General features: G+C 43.8%; 1 protein-coding gene across 1 annotated transcript in view; it reads right to left on the reverse strand.

Moving 5' to 3' along the window:
* The window catches only part of FRMPD2 (FERM and PDZ domain containing 2), a 240,287-nt gene that overhangs the window by 34,187 nt on the left and 180,992 nt on the right, over positions 1 to 25,108 (reverse strand). Inside the window, exons 33-40 of the mRNA XM_084845567.1 lie at positions 22,586 to 22,796; positions 17,332 to 17,369; positions 10,792 to 10,878; positions 10,350 to 10,414; positions 6,190 to 6,351; positions 4,491 to 4,659; positions 1,722 to 1,801; positions 269 to 348 (exon numbers count right to left, since the gene is read on the reverse strand). Coding sequence (XP_084701693.1) covers positions 269 to 348; positions 1,722 to 1,801; positions 4,491 to 4,659; positions 6,190 to 6,351; positions 10,350 to 10,414; positions 10,792 to 10,878; positions 17,332 to 17,369; positions 22,586 to 22,796 — 892 coding nt within the window. The remainder of the gene's footprint in view (positions 1 to 268; positions 349 to 1,721; positions 1,802 to 4,490; positions 4,660 to 6,189; positions 6,352 to 10,349; positions 10,415 to 10,791; positions 10,879 to 17,331; positions 17,370 to 22,585; positions 22,797 to 25,108) is intronic.

Raw genomic sequence — 25,108 nt, forward strand, 5'->3', positions numbered from 1 at the left:
TAATGAATATGTTAAATACACACAGAAATGGCTCCCAGAAGGATCTATGGACTACAGAGGTGGTACTTCTGCAGTATTGTGTGTGTCTTGCTTGTTGCAGACATGTGGGAATCAACACCTCTGTGTTAAATGTACCGTAAGCAGCTGCATGCAAAGACTGGAATGTCCTTCCAAGAGGCAAATGTTGTTGCATAAATATGATGGAGCCGCTGGGTAAAGCACCTATATTTTACCGGTGGTAATGAATCTGGATGTGCCAAAACCATACCTGTCTGAAATGTTTTCAGAATTTTCTTCCTGCTGGAGTTCATGATCTTTGAGAGGAGAGTTGCTTTTATCATCTGTATCCTAAAATACAATAAATGTAATGAATTATCTAAAAAGAAGTGAAGGCACTGATTGTTAGATATGCCTCCCCAGAAGTCTGTACAGGGCAGCATGGAAAGCTCTGGGGAGATACTCCAGCAGTGAGACGCTTTATTATTTATTACATTTTTATCCTGCTCCTTCTTCCAAAGAGCTTGGGGAGGTGTGTGTAGTCTCCCCATTTTATCTTGTGAGCTCGGTTAGGCTGAAAGATAGCTTTGTGTCTCAGTGGAGACTTCAACCAGGATCTTTCTGGTTCAAGTCCAATGCTCTAACCACTACATGGCATTGGCTGTTTTGTGCCCACAAACTGCATATGCCATACTTGCATAGTTCTGGTTATCTGGGGTTCTGCATCTAGCTAATCTAAGCAGCTAGCATGCCTCTTGCAACTTCCACTACTTTTCCTCCATTTCCTCAAATCAAAAACAAGCACTTCCAGAATACAAGCCCTGAACCAAAGAAATATTTAGAACATGAAATAGACATTCACCAGTAGCCAGGGAACAGCCTAAAAATGGCAGTGGTGTGTGTGTGGTAAGTTGCAGTGGAGATATGGCATGGGGGAAGGGGTTCAATCCTTTCCCCATCCACCGCTTTCCCCTTGCTGCCCTCTTCCCCAGCCACTATATTTCCAGTGGAAGTTCTGGACACATGTTTGCTGCATCATAGGGGAAATTGGCTTAGGGGAAGGTGTGGAAGGCAAAACCAGTAGGTGAGGAGGGGTTAAGCATCCCCTCTCTTCCATTGCCTTTCCATTGAAAACTCCACCTTCCCCCAATGCTGCTCAGTTGCAATCTGGGTTCCCTGACTTGGGTTTGCTAACACTGGCGATAGGGTAATCGTCACCATTCTCTGGCTAATATACTACTATCTTAAGTGCTGCATAGAACCTCAATTTTAATTCCACTTCTAGCTTATTACAGAAAAGCAATGCCTCAGCAGTACTAAAGGGCTCATTGAATTCAAAACAGCTTACTTCTAAGAGACTGTTGGGGTCCAGCAGCTTGCAGCTCCACTGCTAACACTGAGTTTGAATAATTAAATAAATGTAATTATTGTTTGAAAAAAATGAATACATTTCATAAATTTACTAAACAGGGCAATTTAACTTATACACAACTATTTCATGTAGCAAAGTAAGCTTAGTTGTGTTAAGTACATATTGCATGTATTTCCAGTTTCTTCCACTAGGAAAAAAAAATCATGGCTTCAAAATATTGGAACTTTACATCGCTAAGCCACATGTACAGCAGCATGTTCTCACCACCCTTCATTCCAGCAAAATGTATTGGAGAGTCACAGACACTGCAGGTTAATAGAGTTAAACAAAAGTAGTTTCACCCACAACTCACCTTGCTACACATTTGACTGGATTCTTCCTGGCCTTGGAAAGTGAAGTCTTGCTGTTCTCTTAGAATTCCCAAGCCACCACCTTCATCTAGGCACAAGAATCAACACTGAATAAAGGAAAATCTCTATGAAATATGGAAGACCCAGGCTGCAGTCCTATACACACAGCTGAGAGTTAGCCCCATTGAACTCAATGGGACCTACTTTTGAGGAGACATGTATATGGAGGGAAATCCCTTCCCTCCTGTAAGTTACTGGGTAGAGATTGCATAAGGTACAGATTGCACAAGGCAATTGGTTGCCATTGGCATCTCAGATATAAGCCAAACAGCAGCCTGTTTGGTCAGGATGAAGAATTCATCTGTCTGGAACATGCAGAGTCTGGTGAGGGCAAAAGACAGATTTCCAACTAAAGAACAGCAGTGAGGAAAAGACATACAACATATTTACTTAGCTTACCCAATACATTTTGACAAAATAAGCAAAAGGAAAGGGGCATACAATTATGTCTTGTTCCTTCACTTGCTAAGGCATTGCTATGTTTGAGAATTTAAAACATATTTCTGTTACATGCACTCCTGGATATTCCAACAGCTAGGGCAGGAAACTCGCTCTCCATCTAGTAACAGCATAGCCTTTGGAGAAATAGACACAACCTCATATAGGAGGCAGTATACACAATCCTCTTTCAAAGAGTTTAATTTAGGAACACTGCATTATCAGACATGGATGCCTGCATGTAGTGTCGGTGCTCAGGGATTGTATGTTATGTACCCTACAGATTTGCTGGATGCTCCAGTCCTTCACAACATCCTTTGCAACTGTCTTTCCAACTGCCACAGCCCCCTGTAGAACCTTTTGCTTAGGCCTCTGTGATGTCACACAGGCTCAGATTACGCATCTGTCTCTGGGAATAGAACAAACCTCACACAACACAAAGAGGCCATCTTGGAAACTGCAAAACACAACCTAATACATTCTATTATAACAAAAACAATACTCCACAAATTGCCGCTTTATTTCATCTACATAAATATGGTAAACTGTACAGCATCAAAGATACCATATGAATCAGAGAAGCAAAGGCTTTACCTTATAAAAGACCACAACAAAAATATGCCCAAAAGAAAGGAGAATCGGCACTTTAATTTTCAGTAACATGATTAATTATATCTGAAACTAGCAATGCTTTTGAGGCTTACTAAATGCAGTATGCAATGGAATCATACCAGTAGGCCTGGGGTTGCTTGCTCCCTCCCCAAAGACAATGTCCATTTCTTTAAATATTCTGGGGCAAGAAACTTTCCTGCAACTGCAGCTTCATTCATTCCAAGTGGCACTGCACAGCAAAACTCCAATTACAAAAGGGTTATCCTCTACCACACAGTACTTAACTGGCACTGTTCGGACAGCTCAATAGAAAGGACCAGCGATGTTGTGCTATAATTAGGATACACAACATTCCTGAATGTGGTGGATTCATCAAGGGCTTCATCACATGGAGCTTTTATCCTGCTACTGAGATGGCTTCCTCACAGAACTTTGTGGGCTCTTTAGATGTCGCTGTTACCCTCCAGGGTGTTTCCCATGATTTCTCATGTTTAATGCATCACCCATGTTTAATGCAGAATACACAAATTAATATTCCTTATGCAGCCAGCCAGCCAGCCCGATGGGTTTGAGATGGAATTGGGGTGAGGGTGGGCATGAAGAATAGCAAGAATCTTCCTGTAGTTCAAATACCCAGAGCTTCCAAAAGGTCAAGAGGTTTGAGATCCAAGGAAACCAGCTGGAAAGTCAAGTAGTGTAGGTCTTAAAGGTTTGTGCATGGAATCCTCAGAATCTGTACCAATGAATTAACTTAGCCCACTTCCTTGGCATATTAAATTGTGTCTTTTCATTAATGAAGCCTCAGACTTGAGCCTGAGAGCCTAGTTCAGCATAAATATATATTCTTTGCCAAAATGACAATTTTTGCCCATAGGCAGGGGTATAACTAGGCTTGGGCCCATGGGGCCCCAGCCCTGAATCTAATTCCCAGGGCCCCAGATTTATTCCTCAGGGCATTAATGGGATGATTTATTCCCCCAGCTTAATTGCCACGCAGGGGGGCATTTTCAAGGGGGATTGAAGCTGGGGAGGGAAGGTTAACTCCCCTCTTCCCACATGCTGCAACACACAAATCTTCCCCCTGTATAGCAGTTAAGCCTAAAACAAAACTTTCTCTATTGGTTTGAAATGATCTGGGGCAGGGTGCAAATTAATTGAAGAATTTATTTTATCTGAGTTGCTTTGGATGAGAAATGAATTGGCTTGCTTTGCCTTCTGTAAAATTTAAATAAATCCTAGTAATTATTTCTAAATTTGCATAAGTAGATATAAAATAGTTTATGCAGATTTGTTTGTGTCCTATGGGCCTGGGCCCTGAATTTTTTAAGTGTCTAGCAATGCCCCTGTTCATAAGTATTCTTCTCCAGGTAACTTATGTGATAAAAATCTGATATGGGAAGGTTTTATGCTAGTGCCTTGTGAGTCAGACATGAGTACACCAAGACATTTCTGGGATTCTCAACATATCAGTTTTTTCTCCACATAGTTTTCATCATGGCAGTGATCTACAGGACTGCTTATGTGAGCAAAATTTGAAATATCAAAAGTGGCCATTCTATTGGTACAAATGAGGACGCCACCATTACTACTTTGATTGGAATTGATCAGGGACCAAAGAGACACCACCGTTTCTCATTTGAAGGCTACATCCTAGAGCTTACCCATTTGCCTTGATACTTTCTGGAATGGAGATTCATAGCACTGACCACCCAAATAAGCCCAATGAGGTGCTGCACTCCGGCAGACTGTGAGCTGCACCGTACTGTGGGCTTTGCGCAAGAGGTCTATTACTGTATTGCGTGTTAAACCGGACAGAAGATGCCCATTCACCTGGAAGGAAGACAGGAATACACAGTGTCTGTATTATCTTGGGGTTTAGTTTGTTCTGTTATGTTTCATGTAGCTTCCTTTGCAGTATCCTCCTGGCCCAGATAATTGGGGAGGGGCAAAGCTATGATATTTGCTTGAAGTGTGAGAATACTTGGCTGTGTGTTTCTAATCAAACACAGATAAGAATGTGTATATGATCCCTCCTTTGGGCTCTCTTTGGTTGTTGCTGTACTCTAGTAATTCTTTCTCAAATTGTACAGAAATCTTCTGACATCAAAACACTTGTTTTCTGTCCTCCAAATGCTACCCTCAAGTTCCAAGGAAACAGTAAAATCTTGAGATACTGTAATTTTTTCTACACAAACCTGAACATGGAATCATTTTTGCTTTAATTTTGCAAAGCAACAAGTTCCTGTCTGTCATAGATATGGAGACTCTTAAACTCATGACAAAAACCATCAATTCTCTAGAGGGCTGTTTTTATAAATGTTTTAAATAGGAATGGGCAAATCCCCCTCATCTCAAATATAAGTTACCTTGTAATCTGAAAATGATAAACAAAAGCATTTGTTTAAAGATTTAAATTAGCTTATTATTTTCTATTATTATTATTTTGCACAAGTGCATTCTCACATAGCTGTTTGGGGATTGTAGTCAGAGGCAGGAGAAGGAAGCATGTTGCCTCGGTGTGTGAGTCTCCCTTTCCTACATATGCTGTGTTCCGTCACACCTTGCTCCACGATTGGCTGCTGGCACTTGTCATAAAGGTTTACAAAAATGGAGCCCTACGTATAGAAGGAGACACAGTGCCATCACCACCAGCCTGGACATTGGCAGTACTTCTTGCCTGCCAGAGGGCTGTCAACTGTCGCCCTGAAGAGATGTCTATTGCCATCGCTCATCAGCTGTACTTTCCAACCAAGTCCAAGTCCTCCTCAGTTGGAAGTAGAGACACTGCTTTAACAGGGTCCCTGATTACGGGGAAAGTTCTACTCATGTTCAAGCAAACAGAAGTAGAACTTTCCTGAAGACCTTGCCACTCAATGTGGCAAGGCCACGGATCTGAGGAGGTGGGGTCAGCATGCACAGAGTTGTTGGGAACAGGGCCCTGGCCCAGTTTTAGCCCTCATGCATTCAAACAAATGCATGAACAGGGCTCTAGCTCATCAGTAACAGCATAGGCTTCTGGTACAGCAGGAACTGTAGGGGCAGGATACTTGGTTCGAAGACTAGGATTATTACATCCATGGAATCTAATGATGGTAGGGTTGTTGTTGCAAGCAACTACCTCTTAGCTTCACACTTCTACACACTCCTACACACACACACAGAATAAAATAACACTGAACTATACTGCAGGATAGTACTTGGGGTTACACAATGGTTTGGATCCAGACTAAGTTAGTTAAACTTAGGTCTTATTAAAATCAGTGGGACCAGTTAGTCATGATGATTTATGTCCCATTGATTTCAGTGGGAACTAAGCTCACCTGGATCTGGATCCAACCCATGGAACAAAAAGAATGTTACCTTCAGTAAGATGTCACCCACTCGAAGCCTTCCATCAAGATCAGCAGTGCTTCCTGGGCTGATGGCTTTTATCAAGATTGCCTGGCCATTCCTGCCACCTACCAAAGCAAATCCCAGATTGCCACTGGCTGCTTTCTCTAACTCAATATTAATGATACAATCCTGCAATACAGAAGAATAGTAGTTTTAAAGGGAATGAAGCAGCAGTCACAAAAAGCAACAGATAATGATCACGTATTTTTCTGCTCATGTATTATACTTTCTGCTTCATTGACTACGCTAAAGCATTTGATTGTGTGGATCACAACAAACTGTGGCAAATTCTGAAAGAGATGGGAGTATCAGATCACCTTACCTGTCTCCTGAGAAACCTGTATGAGGGTCAAGAAGCAACAGTAAGAACCAGACACGGAACAACCGACTGGTTCAAAATTGGTAAAAGAGTATGACAAGGCTGCATATTGTCGCCCTGCTTATTTAACTTATATGCAGAGTACACCATGAGAAATGCCGGGTTGGATGAATCACAGGTCGGAATTAAGATTGCCAGGAGAATTATCAACAACCTCAGATACGCAGACGATACCACCCTAATGGCAGAAAGCAAAGAGGATCTCAAGAGCCTCTTGTTGAGGGTGAAAGTGGAGAGTGCAAAAGCTGGTTTGAAACTCAACATTAAAAAAACGAAGATCATGGCATCTGGCCCCATCACTTCCTGGCATATAGAAGGGGAAGAAATGGAAGCAGTGACAGATTTTACTTTCTTGGGCTCCAAGATCACCGCAGATGGTGACTGAAGCCATGAAATTAAAAGATGCTTGCTCCTGGGGAGGAAAGCTATGGCAAACCTAGACAGCATAGTAAGAAGCAGAGACATCACCTTGCTGACAAAGGTCCGCATAATCAAAGCTATGGTTTTCCCAGTAGTAATGTATAGCTGTGAGAGCTGGACTATATGGAAGGCTGAGCGCCGAAGAATTGATGCTTTCGAACTGTGGTGCTGGAGAAGACTCTTACAAGTCCCCTGGACTGCAAGGAGGTCAAATCAGTTAATCTTAAAGGAAATCAACCCTGACTGCTCATTGGAAGGACAGATACTGAAGCTGAAGCTCAAATATTTTGGCCACCTAATGCGAAAACTCCCTGGAAAAGACCCTGATGCTGGGAAAGATTGAAGGCAAAAGGAGAAGGGGACGGCAGAGGATGAGATGGCTAGATAGCATCACCCATGCAATGAATATGAACTTGAGCACACTCTGGGAGAGAGCGGAGGACAGGAAGGCCTGGCGTGCTATGGTCCATGGGGTCACGAAGGGTCGGACACGACTTAACGACTGAACAACAACATAATAAGTATGTATAATACTCATATATTATTCTTTTCATGTATTATATTTTTCTGCTCATGTATTATGCAACATTTGTAAATCAGTATTTACAGAATATAGGCCCTGATGAAATGCAGGGCTTCTAGTTATACAGGGGTTTTCTACATGCAGCTTTTAACCTGCACCTTTACCAAGGTTTCTGCTTCTGGATTCTTTGAGGGATTAAGATTGGCTCCTATACCTGTTATTTCCCTCAAGGTTTTTCTTTCTCTGCCATTCTATAAATTCTATTGTACAACCACTAGGTGGTGCTGTGGTATAGCAGATTTGCACAATTACATGAGATTACTATGACATTATAGAGGACATTCAGAAAAAACCCCCACACTTTCCCTGTTAAGAAAAAAAAAGTGATAATGGTCGCAAAGCATGGGAGAGGTCCTGGAGGATGAAGATGTTATGTAAAGGATCTGCAAACTACTGTGAATGAGCAATCACAAGCACACAATGAAAGCCTTGTGTAGAAAGGCTCACAGGCATGGGAGTGTCGGTATATTTCAGGTAGATGGGTAAACAGTATTCTGCTATTATAAGGGTTGAAAATTCTGTTCATTATAAGATCAATATGATTTTTCCTTGTTGTATGAAATTTAGCACAAAATGTAGTATAAGGTCTAATGTGCTGAGTAGTATAAGTTGTACAAATTTAATAAGAACACTATAAAATGTATAAGATTTAGCAGTTTAAAATGTTGCTCTGGACTGCAGTTTTCATCCATTTGTGCCCCCAACCCTTTGCACGTCCAGTTTAGGTTCTCTCAAAAATGCAAGAATATTGCAGGGGCCTTGCCTTTCCTGGTTTGGTGAATATCCACTGTGTGTTTGAAAAGATATGAGCTGTTTAAGCCCCCATTTTCAATCATTCATGTACAGGAGAGCATTTCTATTGCGATGCAGGCTCACAGCTGGACTGACTCTTCCTAGGTGGAGCTGCTTGGGGGAGATGGGGAGTGTTCTCTCTCTCTCTCTCTCTCTCTCTCTGTATACACATGTGTTTGTGTGCATGTGTGTGTATGAAGTTCTTGTGGCTTGTAAAATGTTTCTCTGTGTGTTTATGGTTCTGTATTCATGGTTTAGTATATGTATATTTGTGAAGTGCTTGTATGGTTGTGAATAGTGTTTGTGTGTTTGGGATTGGGGGTTGTGTGAAGTGCCTGGAAGAGGCTAGGCCTAGAGAGTGACTGGGTGAGAGTACTTTGAGAGTGATTCAAAAAACTCTTGAGTAAGGATGTTAACCTAGTCTACATCCAAACCCAGTACTTTACATGTTTATTCAAGGAACCAACATTGCTATGTAGAAAATGAGTATACTAATGTACTAATAAATATTGTTTGATGCTGTAGCTTTCAGTATACAGAGGTTTTCTGATTTTTAAAATGTTTATCAGCATATTGTTTGATATAATCTAGACTTGGAGATGGGTTTGTTCTAAGCCAGTCAGAGAACCAAAACCAGCCAGAGAGCTCCATAGCTAAAGATGGAGCTGTATCTCTACTCCTTTCGGTGCACTGTTATACCTATATATTAATTGTTCTAATGCCATGGTAAAGTTAAATGTTGTGCTCACTTACAACTTGGGATGCTTCCAGATGAGGCATTTATCATGCCTCATTCACAGAATTTTACAGAGGGTCCAGATGACATTGTCTTCCATTTGTAACCCTGCCATGCTTTCCCACTGTTTTGTCCATCTTTTGTCTTACCAAAGAAAACCCATTAAAGAGGGAAAGATGGAATACCTCCCCAATGCCTTTTGACTGATACTGCTAGGGGCTCTCCATCTAGAAGAACCCCTAGCTTCCATGCACCCACACTTTTCCTTAGCCTTTCAGCCCTAATCCTCTTCCTCTGCAGGTTGGGGGAACATTGAAACACAGGACACTATGGGAGCAGGGGCTACATTAGCAGTACACTGATTCCCATTTTCCCTTTGAAGGGCTGAAAGACCAAGGGGAAGTTGGGGTGCATGGAGGCTAAGTTGTGAGCACAATATGTGAGACAATAGAACATGTTTACTGCTTACATGGTGTGGAAGATTAGGTGGGCAGCTTAAACTTACAATTTCCATGGTTTTGATGCATGAGTACATTTGAAAATGTCTTAACTCTTCTCTTAAATCAAAGGTTTTTTGATCCTAGAATTTTAACTTAAATGGTTTCCATGCATCCTGTTGTTCTAGTGAAGAAATACAGGTGTATTTTTGTGGACAACTGCTGGTGTCTGTATTTAGAGAGTACAATCCAGAAGTGGACATCATATCCAGCACCATTCCACAAGCTACTTCCGACCAAGAGCAAATTTGTCAAATTAATGTTATAAAATTTCACATCTCTCTGCCCAGTCTCATAGATCAGTGTGATCTTTGGACTGGTTTACAATACCTTTCACAGTATTAAATTGTATATAATGTATTTCATTGCTACAAGGGACTAGAGCAATAAGCAGAAGCTCAAAACATATTTGTGGAAGATAAGGTTTTAGTAATCATATGACTGCAGACTTGTGCCTGATTCAGTATCTGATTTCAGTTGTTACTCCTTTTCCTTTCACCTTTCCTCCAAAGAGCTCAGGGCAGCATACATGACCACTCCCCCTCTCTTTTATTCTCACAACAATCCTGTGAAGTAAGTTAGGCTGAGAGGCCGCCCAAGGTCACCCAATAAACTTCCTGTAAGCAGAGATTTGAACCCAGTTCTACCTGGTCAAAGTTTGACACTCTGTCCACTACACCACACTGGTTCTCTTGACTGATTGGTAAAACTCTGCCATACCTCATGTGCTGCAGAGTCAGGTGTGCTATGTTCAGGTGTGAAGCTGTCTTCATCCAAAAGTTTTGCTGCAAGAAAGATAGGTATGTTTTTTCAAAGTTAGGCTATCAAGCTCCACCCCCACACCCCCACGATTCACTCTCAGTTTGTTTCTGTCTGTGGAGTTAACGGAATCCTGTTCATGCTACCCTCCGGATTCCTTTTACCTCCCAGTGAGCAGTTTCCAAAGCAACCTTAAACAAGCATGTGACTGAGTTGGAGACATGAGTAGGACAACAGAGATAAAGGATAAAATTGTTCTCTGATACTCCCTGGGAGGTAGTTTGGCTAACAAATAATTAATCTGTTCCCAACCAGAAGCATCTATGTACTTCATCTTCTCTGGAAACCGCTGCAAGAAATATAATGAAGAAATAATGAGAAAATTGCAGAATAAATTCCTTACTCTGTTTACTGGATAGGTGCTGATCTTGTAGATTTACAGTTTCACTTGCAGAAGATGCTTTCACATTCAGTGTCTCTATCGATAACCCTGAAAATAAGCAGAACCATTTATCAAAACTGATGAGTCCTGATGAGTCTCAGTTACATCATGCAAGATTATAAACTAGCCATATGTACATCATATGGCTTTTGTACATCATTTGGAAAATGTGGTTACCAACTGGGAGACTCCACCTGTGACTGCTTGGCTTTTCTCTCTACATGCCTTGCAGATCAGTGCTGAGGGATGGCCACCAAAGGGATTCCTTGCTATTTGGTGGCCATTTGTGGCATTTCTCACAAATGGCCACCTGCCTGTTTCTCTAGGACTTTGGCCAGTAATTCGATTAATTAAAATGGTGACACACCACTTCAGATATAAACAGTATTGGCCTGTATTGTCCGTCCTGAAAGATCTAGCTATTGTCCCTATCTGATGGGAAGCAGGAATCTGTGGGAGTGTTAATGCTGTGAACCCTCATCTTATGCTCAGCCCAGGTATATACGTAAATAAACCATATATCAAAGAAATGTTGTAAGTCTCCAGTGACCTCTTTCTAAGGAAACTGAATCCCAGATAAGTGCTGGAGCCCCTGAAATATCTCACCACTTAGAAGTGGGGATGCACACATGTAAATAGTATGATTCTCAGTTAACTCTTACCTTATACATGTTATTCTTTGACCTTTTCCAAGGGTGTATTTTTGTCACTCTGCCAATAATTCTCATTCAGTATCTTGTAATGAGCTGTATTCACACTGTTTCTTTCCTGACTATATAAGACACACTTGAGTGGCCAGAAGCAAAAGAAAACAGGGTTCCGGTACCTTCATGGAATAGTGAATTTCAGCAACTGTGGCTTGCATGTAGCCTATAGCTGCTGAAATTCCCTCCTCTACACAGCTATTAAAGATGCAGGAGGACTGTCCCCTTTTGCATTTGGTCACTCTAGTGACTACAGTATATTAGAATGTCTGAAGAGTAGCTGGTGCTTTTGCATCTTCTTGCATTAACTCTGCAAGTTGTAAAATGAATATTTTCCAGGAAATGTACATATTTGTGTTAGACTGGGTTCAGTGACACATTAACCCATGGTGGGTTAAATAAACCCATGATGGCTTAGCGTGTCATCTGTAAGCTCTTTTCTCACCCATGGTGGGTTATTCACCCAAAATAAGCCACCCTGATAATGCACGGTCTGCAGTGAGGGTTATTTAACCCATTGTGGGGTAGCGTGACATATGTCACACAGCATGGGTTAAACTGCTTGCCTACAGAGTCCCTTGGCAAGAGTGGTCAAAAGTGCTACTGCCGCTCTGCTCCTCTTGGGCGATCTCTGTTTCTGAGATCTGCCTAGCAACAGATGGTACTGCCATTTCCCTCATCCCCATGTTTCCCACAGAAAAGCATAGCCGCGCAGGGTTTTCACTGTGCATCGGGTGCATTCCCATGAGGGCAACCTGTGTATGAAATTTCCTCTCATTCCTGCAAACTTTCAAAGGCTTAGAGCCGCTCTCCCCCATAGAGTCACCCTCCCCCTTTTTGATGCAAAGTACGTTTTGCTCATGCAGGGTTATAGTGGTGCAACTTGTGCCTCCCCATGAGGGAAACCTGAGTATGACATTTCCTCCCATTCCTGCAAACCCCGCATCTCAGAAATGAAGCAAAGTAGTGCCTTAGTTCATCCAAAGCAGTATTTAGCAACCCCAGCTTTAAGCAAGCCAAAGAAGCTAATAAGGTCAATAAGCCACTTTGTATGACAATAAACAGTTTCTTGTTATTCTGTGTTATTGCTTGCGAAGGGAGAGAGCTTGGACATTGGTGGCAGGGTAGGTGTAAGGAGTGTGTGGGGGGGGGAGGGATGAAGCAAAGGGCGAGGAGGTGCGGGAAGGAAACAACCTGTTCCAGCACACTTTTTGACTGAAAATCAAAGGTGCATAATTATTCAGTAGTGCATGTGGTGGCACCCCATGAGGATATCCTGCATATAAATTTTTGCCCATTCCAGCAACCATTCAAGGAGTTAGAGCCTCCACCCTCTTTTTGGTGCACATGGCTGGAGATAAGAGTAGGGCTTGGAAAACCAGCTTGGGAAGCAGGGCAGCTGTGGGATGCGGGGGAGGATCAGGAAGGAAGGCCATGAGAATTGGGGAGACGCGGGGTTGGTGGGGGTGCAGGGAGGTGGCTAAGGATCGATGCCACATAGAGAATAGCAGGGAGCTGGCAGAGATAGGAGACAGCAGAAGATGCCCCTCATGCAAAGCTGGCCAATCAGAGGGAGGCAGATGACATAGAGGTGGCGGTGGGATATGTTTTCCACCATGAAGGATGCTGGGATACCTGCCTGGCCAGGCAGGAAAACTACAGAGGGAGGAGGGGGTGAGTGGGTGGGAAAATAAGCTATGCACATTAGCTTATTTGTCCAGTCATGTGAAGGGCACAGTGGGCTATTTTTCAAAATAAGCTACTGTGAGTAGCTTATAAGCCACCACGGCTTAAAGTGACGTGCGAACATGCCCAAAGTGTTGACAGAGCCAGAAGAAACCTTCAGTGAATCTTTAAACACTATGTGGCTCTGTCTGGGTAGAAAGTGGAAGACCTGGGGACACAAGGGGTATTTTCCTTGCTCCTCCTTGTGGAGATTCAGAGTGTTGGTAGAGAAAGCAAGATACTGGAAGTAAACAGCTGGCTACCCAGATGGTTTTGTAGGGAAAGATTTGGTTTCTTGGCCTTGGAACCTTCCTCTTTTTCCTTCGACATGACTGTTGCTGGCCAGGCATGCAAAAGATGAGAGGGACTTTGTTCCTCCTATATTCCAATGGTGGAACTGAAATCTCCAGTGAGCTACATGTGAATGAGGAGTGTGTGTGTGTGTGTGAGTGAGAGAGAGAGAGAGAGAGAGAAGCAATACAATAACAATAATGTTTCCTTAGTCTTCTTCCTTGTGATGTCAGTATTTGTAGAAAGAGAGTTCTTTTCCTATATGAATCCTTCCAACCCCATGTCCAGAATACTTACTATAAACTGTTAGGGGCTTGAACAGGTGCATTCTTCTGTCCCTTTTCCTTTTTGGCCAACTGATACCTTCAGCATCCCATGACTCAACTGTACTTAACATTCTGTAGGTCCTAGAAGCTCACAGGTCCTTGTTAGGCCATTTCCCCCACCCCTTTATTTTACAAACTAATATACCTTCGTAAATCTACAGAATCCTCTGAGAATGCAGAAATTACTACCTTATTTTTAGGTGGCCCTATTTTGCTTTCAAGCTGATAGGCACTCAACTATCCAATTTCAGTATTAGAAGGAATTGTTATTATTGTATTTTTTAATCAAAATATTCCAGTTGGATCAGAAATAACCCTTATATGGCTGATAGTTGAAACACCAGGGGTGTGTTTCCACCCCATCGGCTTCACTTTGTTTGCAACTTTGTTGTGATGTTTCCCCAATCACATCTTCTCCTTTTCCAGTTTCCACAGTGCTTAAAGTCCCGGCTTATCATCACTATAGCATGGGGCGCTGTGCTGTTTCCACTGAGCTCTAATCAAATTATTTTCTTGATGGCTGATGGGTGGAGTCTGAGTGGAGTCTGGGTTGGGCCTGATTACCTCATCAGTGTTCCCGCCTCCTTGGATGTGTTTCCAGGACAACTGAAGGAGAAGCTAATGGAGGAGTACTGGATTTTTAAAAAGGAATCAGCTTTGCTGTGAAGAGAGGCTTCCGCCCTCTCCCCCCTTTCGTCTTTCCCCTGAAAATCCAGATGCACCTGCATTTCAGGAGCAAGCCTCATTGAGCACAATGGGAGTTACTTCTGACTAGACACAGATATGCTTGTGCTGGGAAAGTTGGGGGAGAACATAAGGAGGGAAACTAGCCCTCATTTTAACCCAGAGGACCTCAATGACCACAATGGGAATTACTTCTGACTAGACAGTAATGGGTTTGTTGTGGGAAAGAGAGTGAAACCAGCCCCCATTTTAATGCACAGGATCTCTATATGGAAGCTGTGAATGAGTTACTTCCTAAAGCAATGGACCAAAGCCTCGAGATCTCGCTTAATCGCATTTAAGGAATAGGGCTTAAAAGTGTGCCATTTCAATTGAGGGGGAATCTCTGCAAGTGCTGATGTAAGCATTCAAAGGCAAGCCTCATTCAGCACAATGGGAGTTACTTCTGAGGAGAGACTAATGGGTTTGTTGTGGGAAAGAGAGTAGTAAGACGGAATCCAGCCCTCGTTGTAACCCGCAGGATAGCTATAACAAAACTGCCAGGTACTTTCTTCCTAAGGCAATTCATCGGAGCCTCGCTTGGTCACGTAAACGCATTTAAGCAACTGGGCTTCAACGTGTGCCATTTCACTTGAGGGGGAATCTCAGCCTCATCCACTGCAATGGGAGTGACTTCTGAGGATACACTAATGGGTTTGTTCTGGGAAAGAGACTGAAACCAGCCCCTATTTTAATGCACAGGATCTCTATTTGGAAGCTGTGAAGGAGTTACGTCCTAAGGCAATTGACCGAAGCCTCAAGATCGCGCTTAATCGCATTTAAGAAATTTTAAATGCTTTGATATGTGCCATGGCTTTGATATGTGCCATGTCAATTGAGGGGCTTCTCTGTCATTTCTGTGGTCATTGAGAGGGCAAGCCTCATTCAGCACAATGGGAGAAAACACCCCTTGACTGGGGTCATGGGCTGTGTTCTAGTGCTTATTTTCAGTGATATTTTAAAAGTTGCTCCCTCAGCATCCTGCTCCAAAACGGCAATGTAACTTCCTGAAAACAGGGAGGGAAAGGATTGGGTCACTGAGGTCAGAGCAACACACCCACAAAGGCTGGGCCACATGCCCCATGGGCAGGACTATGATAGTGGGCCCAGTGCAATTGTGGAAACAGGTCAGTAATGGAGCTGCGGTGAGCTGGAAAAGTCGGACTATAAGCAGTCTCAGAAAAAGTGGTTGTTTGGCGATAAAATGCGGGGCTAGTGCTGAATGGCCACGACATCATGGAAACACAGAGACCTCACTGCACAGCCAGATTGGAGTAAATTGCTGGTGGAAACACAGCCCAGTTGTCATGAAATGAGAATTCAAACACTACCACACAAACGGATCGGAAAGGTGGTCAAGATGACAAAGCTTACTTTCTGAGAATTAGGAGGATTATAGTTTCTTTGGCATTAAGATATATTTGTAGATGAAATAATAGTATATTAGGCTCTGTTCAATCCATTATTTAATTTGCAACTACTGTCATAAGAACATAAGAAGAGGCCTGCTGAACCAGACCAAAAGCCTATCCTGTTTGTTTGTTTATTTATTTAGTACATTTCTAATCCTCCCAATAACTATGGTTCTCTAGGCAGATTACAACCAGTTAAAAAACTAAAATGCCATTTTAAAACACAGTTAAAAAAATACAGTACAAATATTTAAAATACAATAGAATAAATGATAAATGGCACAGGAATCGATAAAGCAGCCATAATAACTTAGAACTAGGTCTCTAGAATGCCTGGGAGAAAAGAAAGGTCTTTCCCTGGCACCAAAAAGATAACAACATAGGTACCAGGTGAAAATCTTTGGGGAGTATATCCCATAACTGGGGTGCCACCACTCAGAAGGCCCTCTCTCTTGTAGGGGCACCTGCCTAGCTTCCTTTGGTGGGGACACCCGGAGGAGGGCCCCTGAAGATGACCTAAGGGTCTGAGCAGGTACAGTGGCCAGTGAGATGCCTTATGGGAAAGCCCACAAGCAGGACTTGAGGGCAATAGCCCTCTCCTGCTGTTGTTTCCCAGCAACTAGTATTCAGAGATATGCTGCCTCTGAGCCTGGAAGTAATATATAATTATCATGACTGGATAACTATGGTACTCTGCTTTTTAGTTAAAATAAAAAAGGAGAAACTGAAAGGGTGTCCTGCTTTCAGCAATTGCACACCATCCAACTGTGGAGTAGCCTCCCCAGAGAGGCTCATCTGGCACCTTCTTTATGGTCTTTTCAGTGGCAATTAAGACTTTTTTATTCACCCAGGCCTTTTAAAGGATTTGTTCTCTTCAGATCTAGGCTCTCAGCATCTGATGTGTAATTTATTGTATATTTCTCCTGTTGGTTTTATCTGTTTTTCTGCAGGTTTAAAAACTGCTGCTATTTATTTGTTTTGTTCTTGTATTTTTATTTTAATTATTTATTATTTATTGTGAGCTGCCCAGAGAACATGTTATTGGGCAGCCTATATTGAATATAGTAAATATAAATACTCCTTGATGGATTGCTGCACTGTATCCCATACATACCTCTCATAAACAGCTCATGCTGTCATGTTTGGAAATATTGATCACCAGTTTGTAGGATGTGAAAAATGAATTAATCATGAACAATACTCCATACCATTAACAATACTCCATACTATTAAACATAGAAGAACTGATACTTTACCTTAAATTCTAAATGGAGACCTGTATTTTGATCCCAAAAATAATAATAAAAATAAATTACTTACTGTTCTGTAGCCGTAATGGAATCACTGGATCACCGTTCCTAATTTTTTTAAGATAAATATTGTAAGTATTAAATATATAAATATTATTATTATAAAATAAGTCAGCTTCCTTCTAGGATTTAAGGTATTTTCAGACATGGATTTATGCCTAGTCAGAGATTTCATATTATTTTTATCTCCAATTTTTTCCATCTAGAGTTTGGCCTTCAACACTTAACAACTCTCTACTCTTATGCATCTTGTACAAGCCTTTCCCACAGGCTTAGCATGCAATTATAAACAGCAGAATACAGCATTCTGGGTGTCCTGCACATAGCAGGAAGGCCTAATTAAGGAAGCTTTCGACCTCCATTTACAGTACCAACACAAAGCAGCCACACTGATATTGCTAATGTGTTGCATGAAGGCATGTTCCTACAGAACGATGTGGTAAGCCACCTTTGCCACTTTGCCTCCCTGCATGGTGGGATGCATCACATCAGACAAAAAACAAAACAAGCCCAAAGCACTAAGGCAGCTTTTGTCTTTATCCCCAGGTGCAACCTAGTACTAATTTACTGAGAGCAAGTACAGTGACTAAGAACAAGGAAAATTCCGTACTTCAGATCATACCTCTGCCATAAAACACACTAGGGCCAGATCTATACCTTGTGTCATATCAATACAATCCCATCATGGTGATGCTATATTCCTCTTGCACATTTATACCTCGTAGCACACGCAATAACATCTGTTGCAGTATTTTGGTTAATACGGAAAGAAAGCAGCAAATAACTCTGGAAAAGCGGTATACGGAATGTGTAATGTGCCCCAAGAGTTATCAGTGCACTTCAACACTGATAAAAAGCACTAGTGTAGATCTAGCCCTGATGGCTTTAAGCAAGTCACTGTTATTTCAGCCTCAGCCAATCCTTCCCACCCCGGCCAGTTTGTAGTCTGGTAATTACAATACCATTCTGCCATGAACAAGGAGAATAAGTATGTTATGTACCTGTGCTGGGAGGGGCAGCACTCTTCTTTAAAAAGAGGTTTGTAGTCTAGGGCCTTCCTCACATGGAGCTTTTATCCTTCTATTGAGATGGTACTCTCATGGAAGTTTGCGGACTCTTTAGATGACGCCATGAACCTCCAGGGCATCTTCTGCCATTTCCCCCAGCCTATCCCATGTTTTCCCAAACGCAAAAAATGTGGTATTTTTTCCAGCCCATGGAAAAGGAGCACCATGACCTCCCCGTGAAGTTATCCAATAGCAGGAGAAACAGCTGTGTCTGGTTGGCTGTGGGCTGCGCTCTCTCCTTGCCTGCCATGTAAATGCTTGAGCACATTTCTCAGTTGGAGGGAGAAGAGGGTAAAATGCCTCCCTGCAATGAAGGAAGACAGATCTGATTCGATGGGGCTTACTTCCAAGTAAGTGTGCCGAGGGTTGCAGACTTACAGTGCGATCTTACGTCTACTCAGAAGTAAGTCCCATTAAGTTCAATGGGGCTTATTTCCAAGTAAGTGTGCTGAGGGTTGCAGACTTACAGTACAATCTTACGTCTACTCAGAAGTAAGTCATAGCTTTCCTGGGGGCTGTGAGGAAACAGCACAGCACAAGTTAAGAGATGAAAACAAGACCACTACCACCACCACCCTGCTCCTTTGCACACATGCCAGGAAGGGTGGGAGGGAGGGAGGGAGGGAGGCGCTCCTTTGATTCCCTCCACCTTTACAGTTACTATGAGGACTTCCGAATTCCCTCCTGCTGCCCTCCTGCTGCGGAGGAGTGGAGGGACGGGCAGAGCCATCAATCATGTTACAGGAACAATGATCAGCCTTCTGTCCTGATTTTTTCTGTGCAGCCATGAAAAGATATACAGAGAAGCGCTAGGAGAGATGCCTGTATACAGGGCCAGTCTAAATCCCGGAAGGGATCCAGAATCAAAAGGATCGGTTTGTAGTGGGATAAAATGCCAGGTGTGAAGAGAGCCCAAGGGTCTTCCTGGATCCAGCTTTGACCTTGGATGCTCTGGTGACAGGCACAACTAGGAGTCCCTTTGCCCAGTGATGCTTGTTTCTAAAGAAGCAGAACTGGCCATGATGACACATGACCTAGTTAAATCACAACTGGACTAATGCAATGTGTTTAACATGAAAAGTGTCCAGAAACTTCTGCTAGTTCAAAATGCAACAGCCACTTGGGTGACTGGAGCTGAGTGTGTCGGGACAATGTTTTCCCCTCTGCTGAAACAACTGCACTAGTTCTCTGGGGATTTCTACACCAGCCTAAAATCCTGCATTTAAAATGGGGCTTTCCGCTTCTGTTTTAAATGCAGGATCACAACTGATTCCCTTTACACGTGCTTCCTTCTCTGTAGGTGGCCATTCCCATAGTGTTATGTTTCCGTGAAGAGGCATTACACACGCTCCAGGTTCAGCGATACTTGCTCCTGGGTTCCTGCCCCTTTCCCTCCCCTTGCACATTACTGATGGATGGGAACTGACACGCGGACAGCTCCCCCACCGATCTCCCTGGGCCCTGCCTCCCTCTTCCATGCTTTTGGCCAGTCCCTGCCGCTCAGCCCCTCTGCTGCTCCTCTGCTCTGCTGCCCCCCTTCGCTGCCACTCTGCCATTCTGCCACTCTGTTTTGAACAGGCAGGCTGAAAATGGTGAAGAGGCAAAATGGCGCAGGAGCGGGAAGGCTGAATGCCCATCAGACCTTTGTCACCACCTTCGACATCATGACCATGCCCCCAACAACCACACTCAGCGCTTCATTCATGCTAGGGGAGAAATACACAGGGAGGACATGGTGCTCCAACTGTGCATACCTGGAAAAATACCCCATTTTTTCCGTTTGAGGAAAACAGGAGATAGATGGGAGGAAATAGTGGAATAATGAGTGGACAACAACGACGTCATGTAATGGACCCACACAATTCAGTGAGTGAGCAACCATGAATGCATAATAAACTTGAGGTGTAGAGTTCCCCTCTATCTAGGCTATTTCCAGGCCCAATTCAGTGTGGTTGTTATGGCTCTTACAGCCCTATACAGCATAGGATCAGGATATATGAAGGAGTGTCTTTTCCCTTATGAGCCTGCCTGCTCATTAAGATCATCCAAATTGGCCCACCTCTCTGTTCCAAATCTATATTTGGTTGCAACAAGGCAGGACATTTTTTCTGTTCAAGCTCAGACTTCAGAACTCTCTACCTAGGGAGCTTTGTTTTTCCCCCACTTTGAAGGCTTTTTACTACAGTATTTGTTATGAAATTTTCATTTGTAATACCTCTGGATCAATCAAGCTATTTCTGTGTGATCTACCTCTGTCTGAAACTGCCACGCTGGCAGGATATGGTGCCTTAAGGCAGGAATGCCAAGAATGTAGGGATATACGAAAGTCACTTACCTGTTCGTGGATTATGTTTATGGTGGGGGGGGAGGCATTCCGTCCCTCCCCCCGGAATCCTCGACGGGGGGGAGGTGTTCCGTTCCTCCCCCCCGGAATCCTCCGCGGCTGGTTGTGCTCCACGGCAGCTCCGCAGAGTAGCCGGCCAGCCCCAGCCAGGCCAGAGCTGTCCGCAGCCGGATTTCCGGCCGCGGAGGGCGCTGGGTAAAAAAACAACAACAACAACCGCGTAGGCCAATGGCGGCGGCTACGGCTGCCGCCATTTGCGTTCTTTATTTTTGCCCTCTTAATCTACGTAAATATTTACGTAGACTATGATGGCAAAAATAAAGGGGAACGCAAATAGCGTAGCGGGCGCTATTTGCGTCCCTTTTTGATTCCCCGTTTTAGCCTACGTAAATATTTACGTAGACTAAGACAGCCAAAAATAAGGAACGCAAATGGCGGCAGCCGTAGCTGCCGCTATTTGCATACGAGGTTTTTTTTTTTAACCCACCCAGCCGTGATAGGCTACGTAAAGATTTACGTAGCCGATCACGTTTTTTGTTTTTTTTAGAAGAACAAGAGAAGAAATGGTGGCGGTGGCAGCCGGTCGGAAGACCAACCGCCGCAGCCGCCACCACCGCCGAAGCCGCCGCCACCCGGAAGATCCGCCCCAGGTGAGTCTCTTCCCGGGGGGGATCCGCGTGGGGGGATCCATGGGGGGCGGGGGGGTGGCAGGCCATTCCGCCACAGATTTCGGGGGGCCGAATGCACTGGCATTCGGCCTCACCGAGATCCGTGGCGGAATTCTCTGACATCCCTACAAGAATGTATCATGCAGGAGAGTACGTGACTAGCTTTCTGCGCATGCTTGAGTGCTGAAAGGCGTTGTCTTTCTCCTGCTCCCTTCCAGCTAAACAAAGGGACTAGCAGAGAGCAGGCGTAAGACAGCCCCCAAAGACTTTGTGTATATAAACCTCTGAGTCACACTGTTTAATTTGCCATCCTTGCTTTTGCACTGTAGCCCCGAGGATTGCCTTATTCTGCAGAATAAAATTGTGTTGGACCAGATCTCTGCCTCCTCTCGTTCTTGGTGAACAAATTGGATAAGTCTACCAGGAATAGAACACAGTTTTTGTTACATATTTAGGAAGACTTTGAGCCTTTAAAGGTCGGACTACACTGCTTGCCCTTAGCATAACTGGTATATTTTTTTAATGCTGCTGTTTTTAATTAATTTTATGGTTAGCTTGCTTTTTTGCCAGGTTTTTTTAAAAAACATTTCTATACTACCCAATAGCTGAAGCTCTCTGGGCAGTTCACAAAAATTAAAACCACAAAGTACAGAATAAAAACCAGTATGAAACTGGCATGATATGATCATGTTGGCCAGTCCCCACTAACAATCTTGCTGCCCTGTTTTGGATCAGCTGAAGTTTCTGGACCGTTTTCAAACGCAGCCCCACGTATAACGGTAATTGTGGTAATTAAAACAAGAGGTTAACTAAGCATGGACAACTGTAGCTATGCTATCTCTGTCCACGTAAGGGCGTAGTTGAAATATCAGCCTAAACTGATAAAAGGTGCTCCATGCCATATATTTTATTGGTTCTTATGGTATTTTATTGAATTTTATTCTCTTGTGAGCTGCCTTGACCTGCACCAGGAAAGCGGATATAAGTATTTTAAATAAATAAATGCATACATACATACAGAGTGGTCATGTTTGCAGTCGCAGCACAAAATGTGTATTGTTTTTATCTTCAGGTAAATATAGTAAATTGTAAAGGCAGCCAACTATTGGAATTAAATTTAAGAACAGAGATGACTGAGAAGAACACTGCTCACAGAATTCAAAAGGCAGCACATGCCAAACATACCGGGTGGCTCTGATATGGACATTCTGGCTCAGAGCTTCACATGCTCTGACTGCATCATCCAGACTCATGCCTTCTGTCCACAGGCCGCAGATGCAGATAATCTGATCATGTGGTTGCAGACTGCCTTCTCGACTGGCTGGAGACTCAGGCACTATCTCAAGGACATATATACCCCGCATCTTGCTCCCAGCTCCACCGGTTAACTTCAGGCCTAGAAAGAACACATAGACTGTCTCCACCTTCCTTGTCCTGTTTACCATAGTGAAGGGCTTCCTAAAACCATTGCATCCTCCCATGTAAATAACTGGGAGGGTACAGTATTGTACATTTCTAAACATGGTGACTTGGAAGTAGGTCCCATCTATTTCAGTGGAACTTAGGATGGAATTCAGTGAATGATCCCATGGGCCATAGGATTTTTTGGGAGTCCCCCTCCTAACGCTGAAGACGTTGCTACAACTTTGGGAGAGGGAATCCAAAGTCCAGTCCCTCTCCCTGCTTCCTCCCCTGCCCCATCACAGCTGCCATGTTAAGAAACACGTGAGCTGTTTTCTGAGGCCACAAAAATGGGCTCAGAGGACCTCATAGAGGTCTAAAATGGGGGTTCTGGTTGGCTGGGAGGGGAGAAACCAGGGTATGAAAAATCCTATGGCATCTCCTTCCCCAGCTGGTGCGCTTCCACTAGATGGGCTCAGAGACCCATCTAGAGGAAAAAGGGGGAAAAAGGAGGATGGAGAGGTAGGTTTGGCAGAGAATTACGCCATGGATTCCAGGATTCTAAAGAATCCGCCCCCCCGGAATCCGTGGCGGGACGGCACCCTGCCCCCCCATGGAATCCCCCCGGGACGGCACTTACCTGGGGCGGATGCGGCAGATTCGGCGGCAGCAGTGGTGGCGGTAGCGGCAGCGATGGCAGCTGGTCTCCTGGCTGGCCGCGGCCAGGCTGTTGCCACTGCCATTTCCGTCCTAGCCGTGATAGGCTACGTAAGAATTTACGTAGCCTATCACAGCTAACCCCCCCCCCCAAAAACCCAGCATACGCAAATGGCGGTGGATACAGCGGCCACCATTTGCGTTCCCTATTTTTCACCGATTTATCTTACGTAAATATTTACGTAAGATAAAACATCGAAAAAAAGGGGAACGCAAATAGTGTAGTGGGCGCTGTTTGCGTTCCTTTATTTTTCGTCATTCTAGCCTACGTAAATATTTACGTAAGATAAATCGGTGAAAAATAGGGAATGCAAATAGCGCCCACTACGCTATTTGTGTTCCCCTTTTTTTCGCCATTTTATCTTGCGTAAATATTTACGTAAGATAAATTGGCGAAAAATAGGGAATGCAAATGGCGGCCGCCGTAGCCGCTGCCATTTGCGTACACTGGGGGTTTTTTTGGGGGGGGAGTTAGCCGTGATAGGCTACGTAAATTCTTATGTAGCCTATCATGGCTGCCTGGCTGGATGCAAATGGCGGCCGCTACGGCGGCCACCATTTGCGTCCGCAGCAGCCCGTCCACAGCCGGAAATCCGGCTGCAGACAGCCCTGGCTGGCTGCTCCATGGCCTGGCTGCGGAGCGGAGCTGGCCATCGAGGATTCTGGGGGGGAGGACTGGTTCACCTCCCCCCCATCCCCCCCCACCGCGAAAGATTCCACGAAAAGGTAAGTGAGTTTCGTACATCCCTATGGAGAGGTGAAAATCACCTCCATCATCCCTCCTGCCCTGCCGGTAGCAGCCAGACAGGGCACTGGATACTTGGAAGTCTCCAGGTTTAGAGGCTTCCATCTAATGAGGTCGCACCCTATAGGACTGTGCTCTTAGTGGCTTACATGAATGTTATGCATTATCTATACTGTAAGTATTGACTACTGGTACACAATGACACTTAACACATTGCTGGAAAGCAGACTCTGTGTCTTTGGGAGCATAATATTATTGGTGTATTCATTATTAATTATTGGTGGTTGTAATGTATGCCTATTATAGTAATGTATGTGTTTTCATTTTTAACTTTAACCCAGGTAAGATAGGGTTAATAGCATGCCAGAGAGTGAGTGAAAGGTGGGAGGGGCCTGAGTGTGTGTGAGGATTCTAAGGTTATATAATGAGTGAGCTGACAGTTGGACAGATAGGGCCTTAGGGATCATGGAAGCAACACCTAGTTAGTGGTGTTGTGTTTAGGATTTTAGGAGGGTAGAGTAGGTAGGGAAGTTAGGAACAAGCATTGAGCAATAATAATAACCTGTAACTTTCATGTTTTAAATAAATCTTTATTTGTTTTTAAAAATCCAAATTCCCACTTGTTTGATTTTATGCTACCTTTATTATATCTATATACTTGTAACTTCTCCTGCAGTGGGTTGAGAGAACCAATTGAGCATAGTGAGTTTCTCTGGAACCCAGAGAGGGTAAAAGGGCTGAAGCTTATGGGACAGTGGGTACAGGTGTCCCAAAGTGAAAGCAGGTGTTCCTGAGGAGGAGGATGGGGAAAATGTGGAACCTCGGGTGGGAACGCCACAGTGTTC

Source organism: Heloderma suspectum, chromosome 3, assembly GCF_057233095.1.
Source record: "Heloderma suspectum isolate Gila_16-S chromosome 3, 16-S_ref, whole genome shotgun sequence".
NCBI lineage: Eukaryota > Metazoa > Chordata > Lepidosauria > Squamata > Helodermatidae > Heloderma > Heloderma suspectum.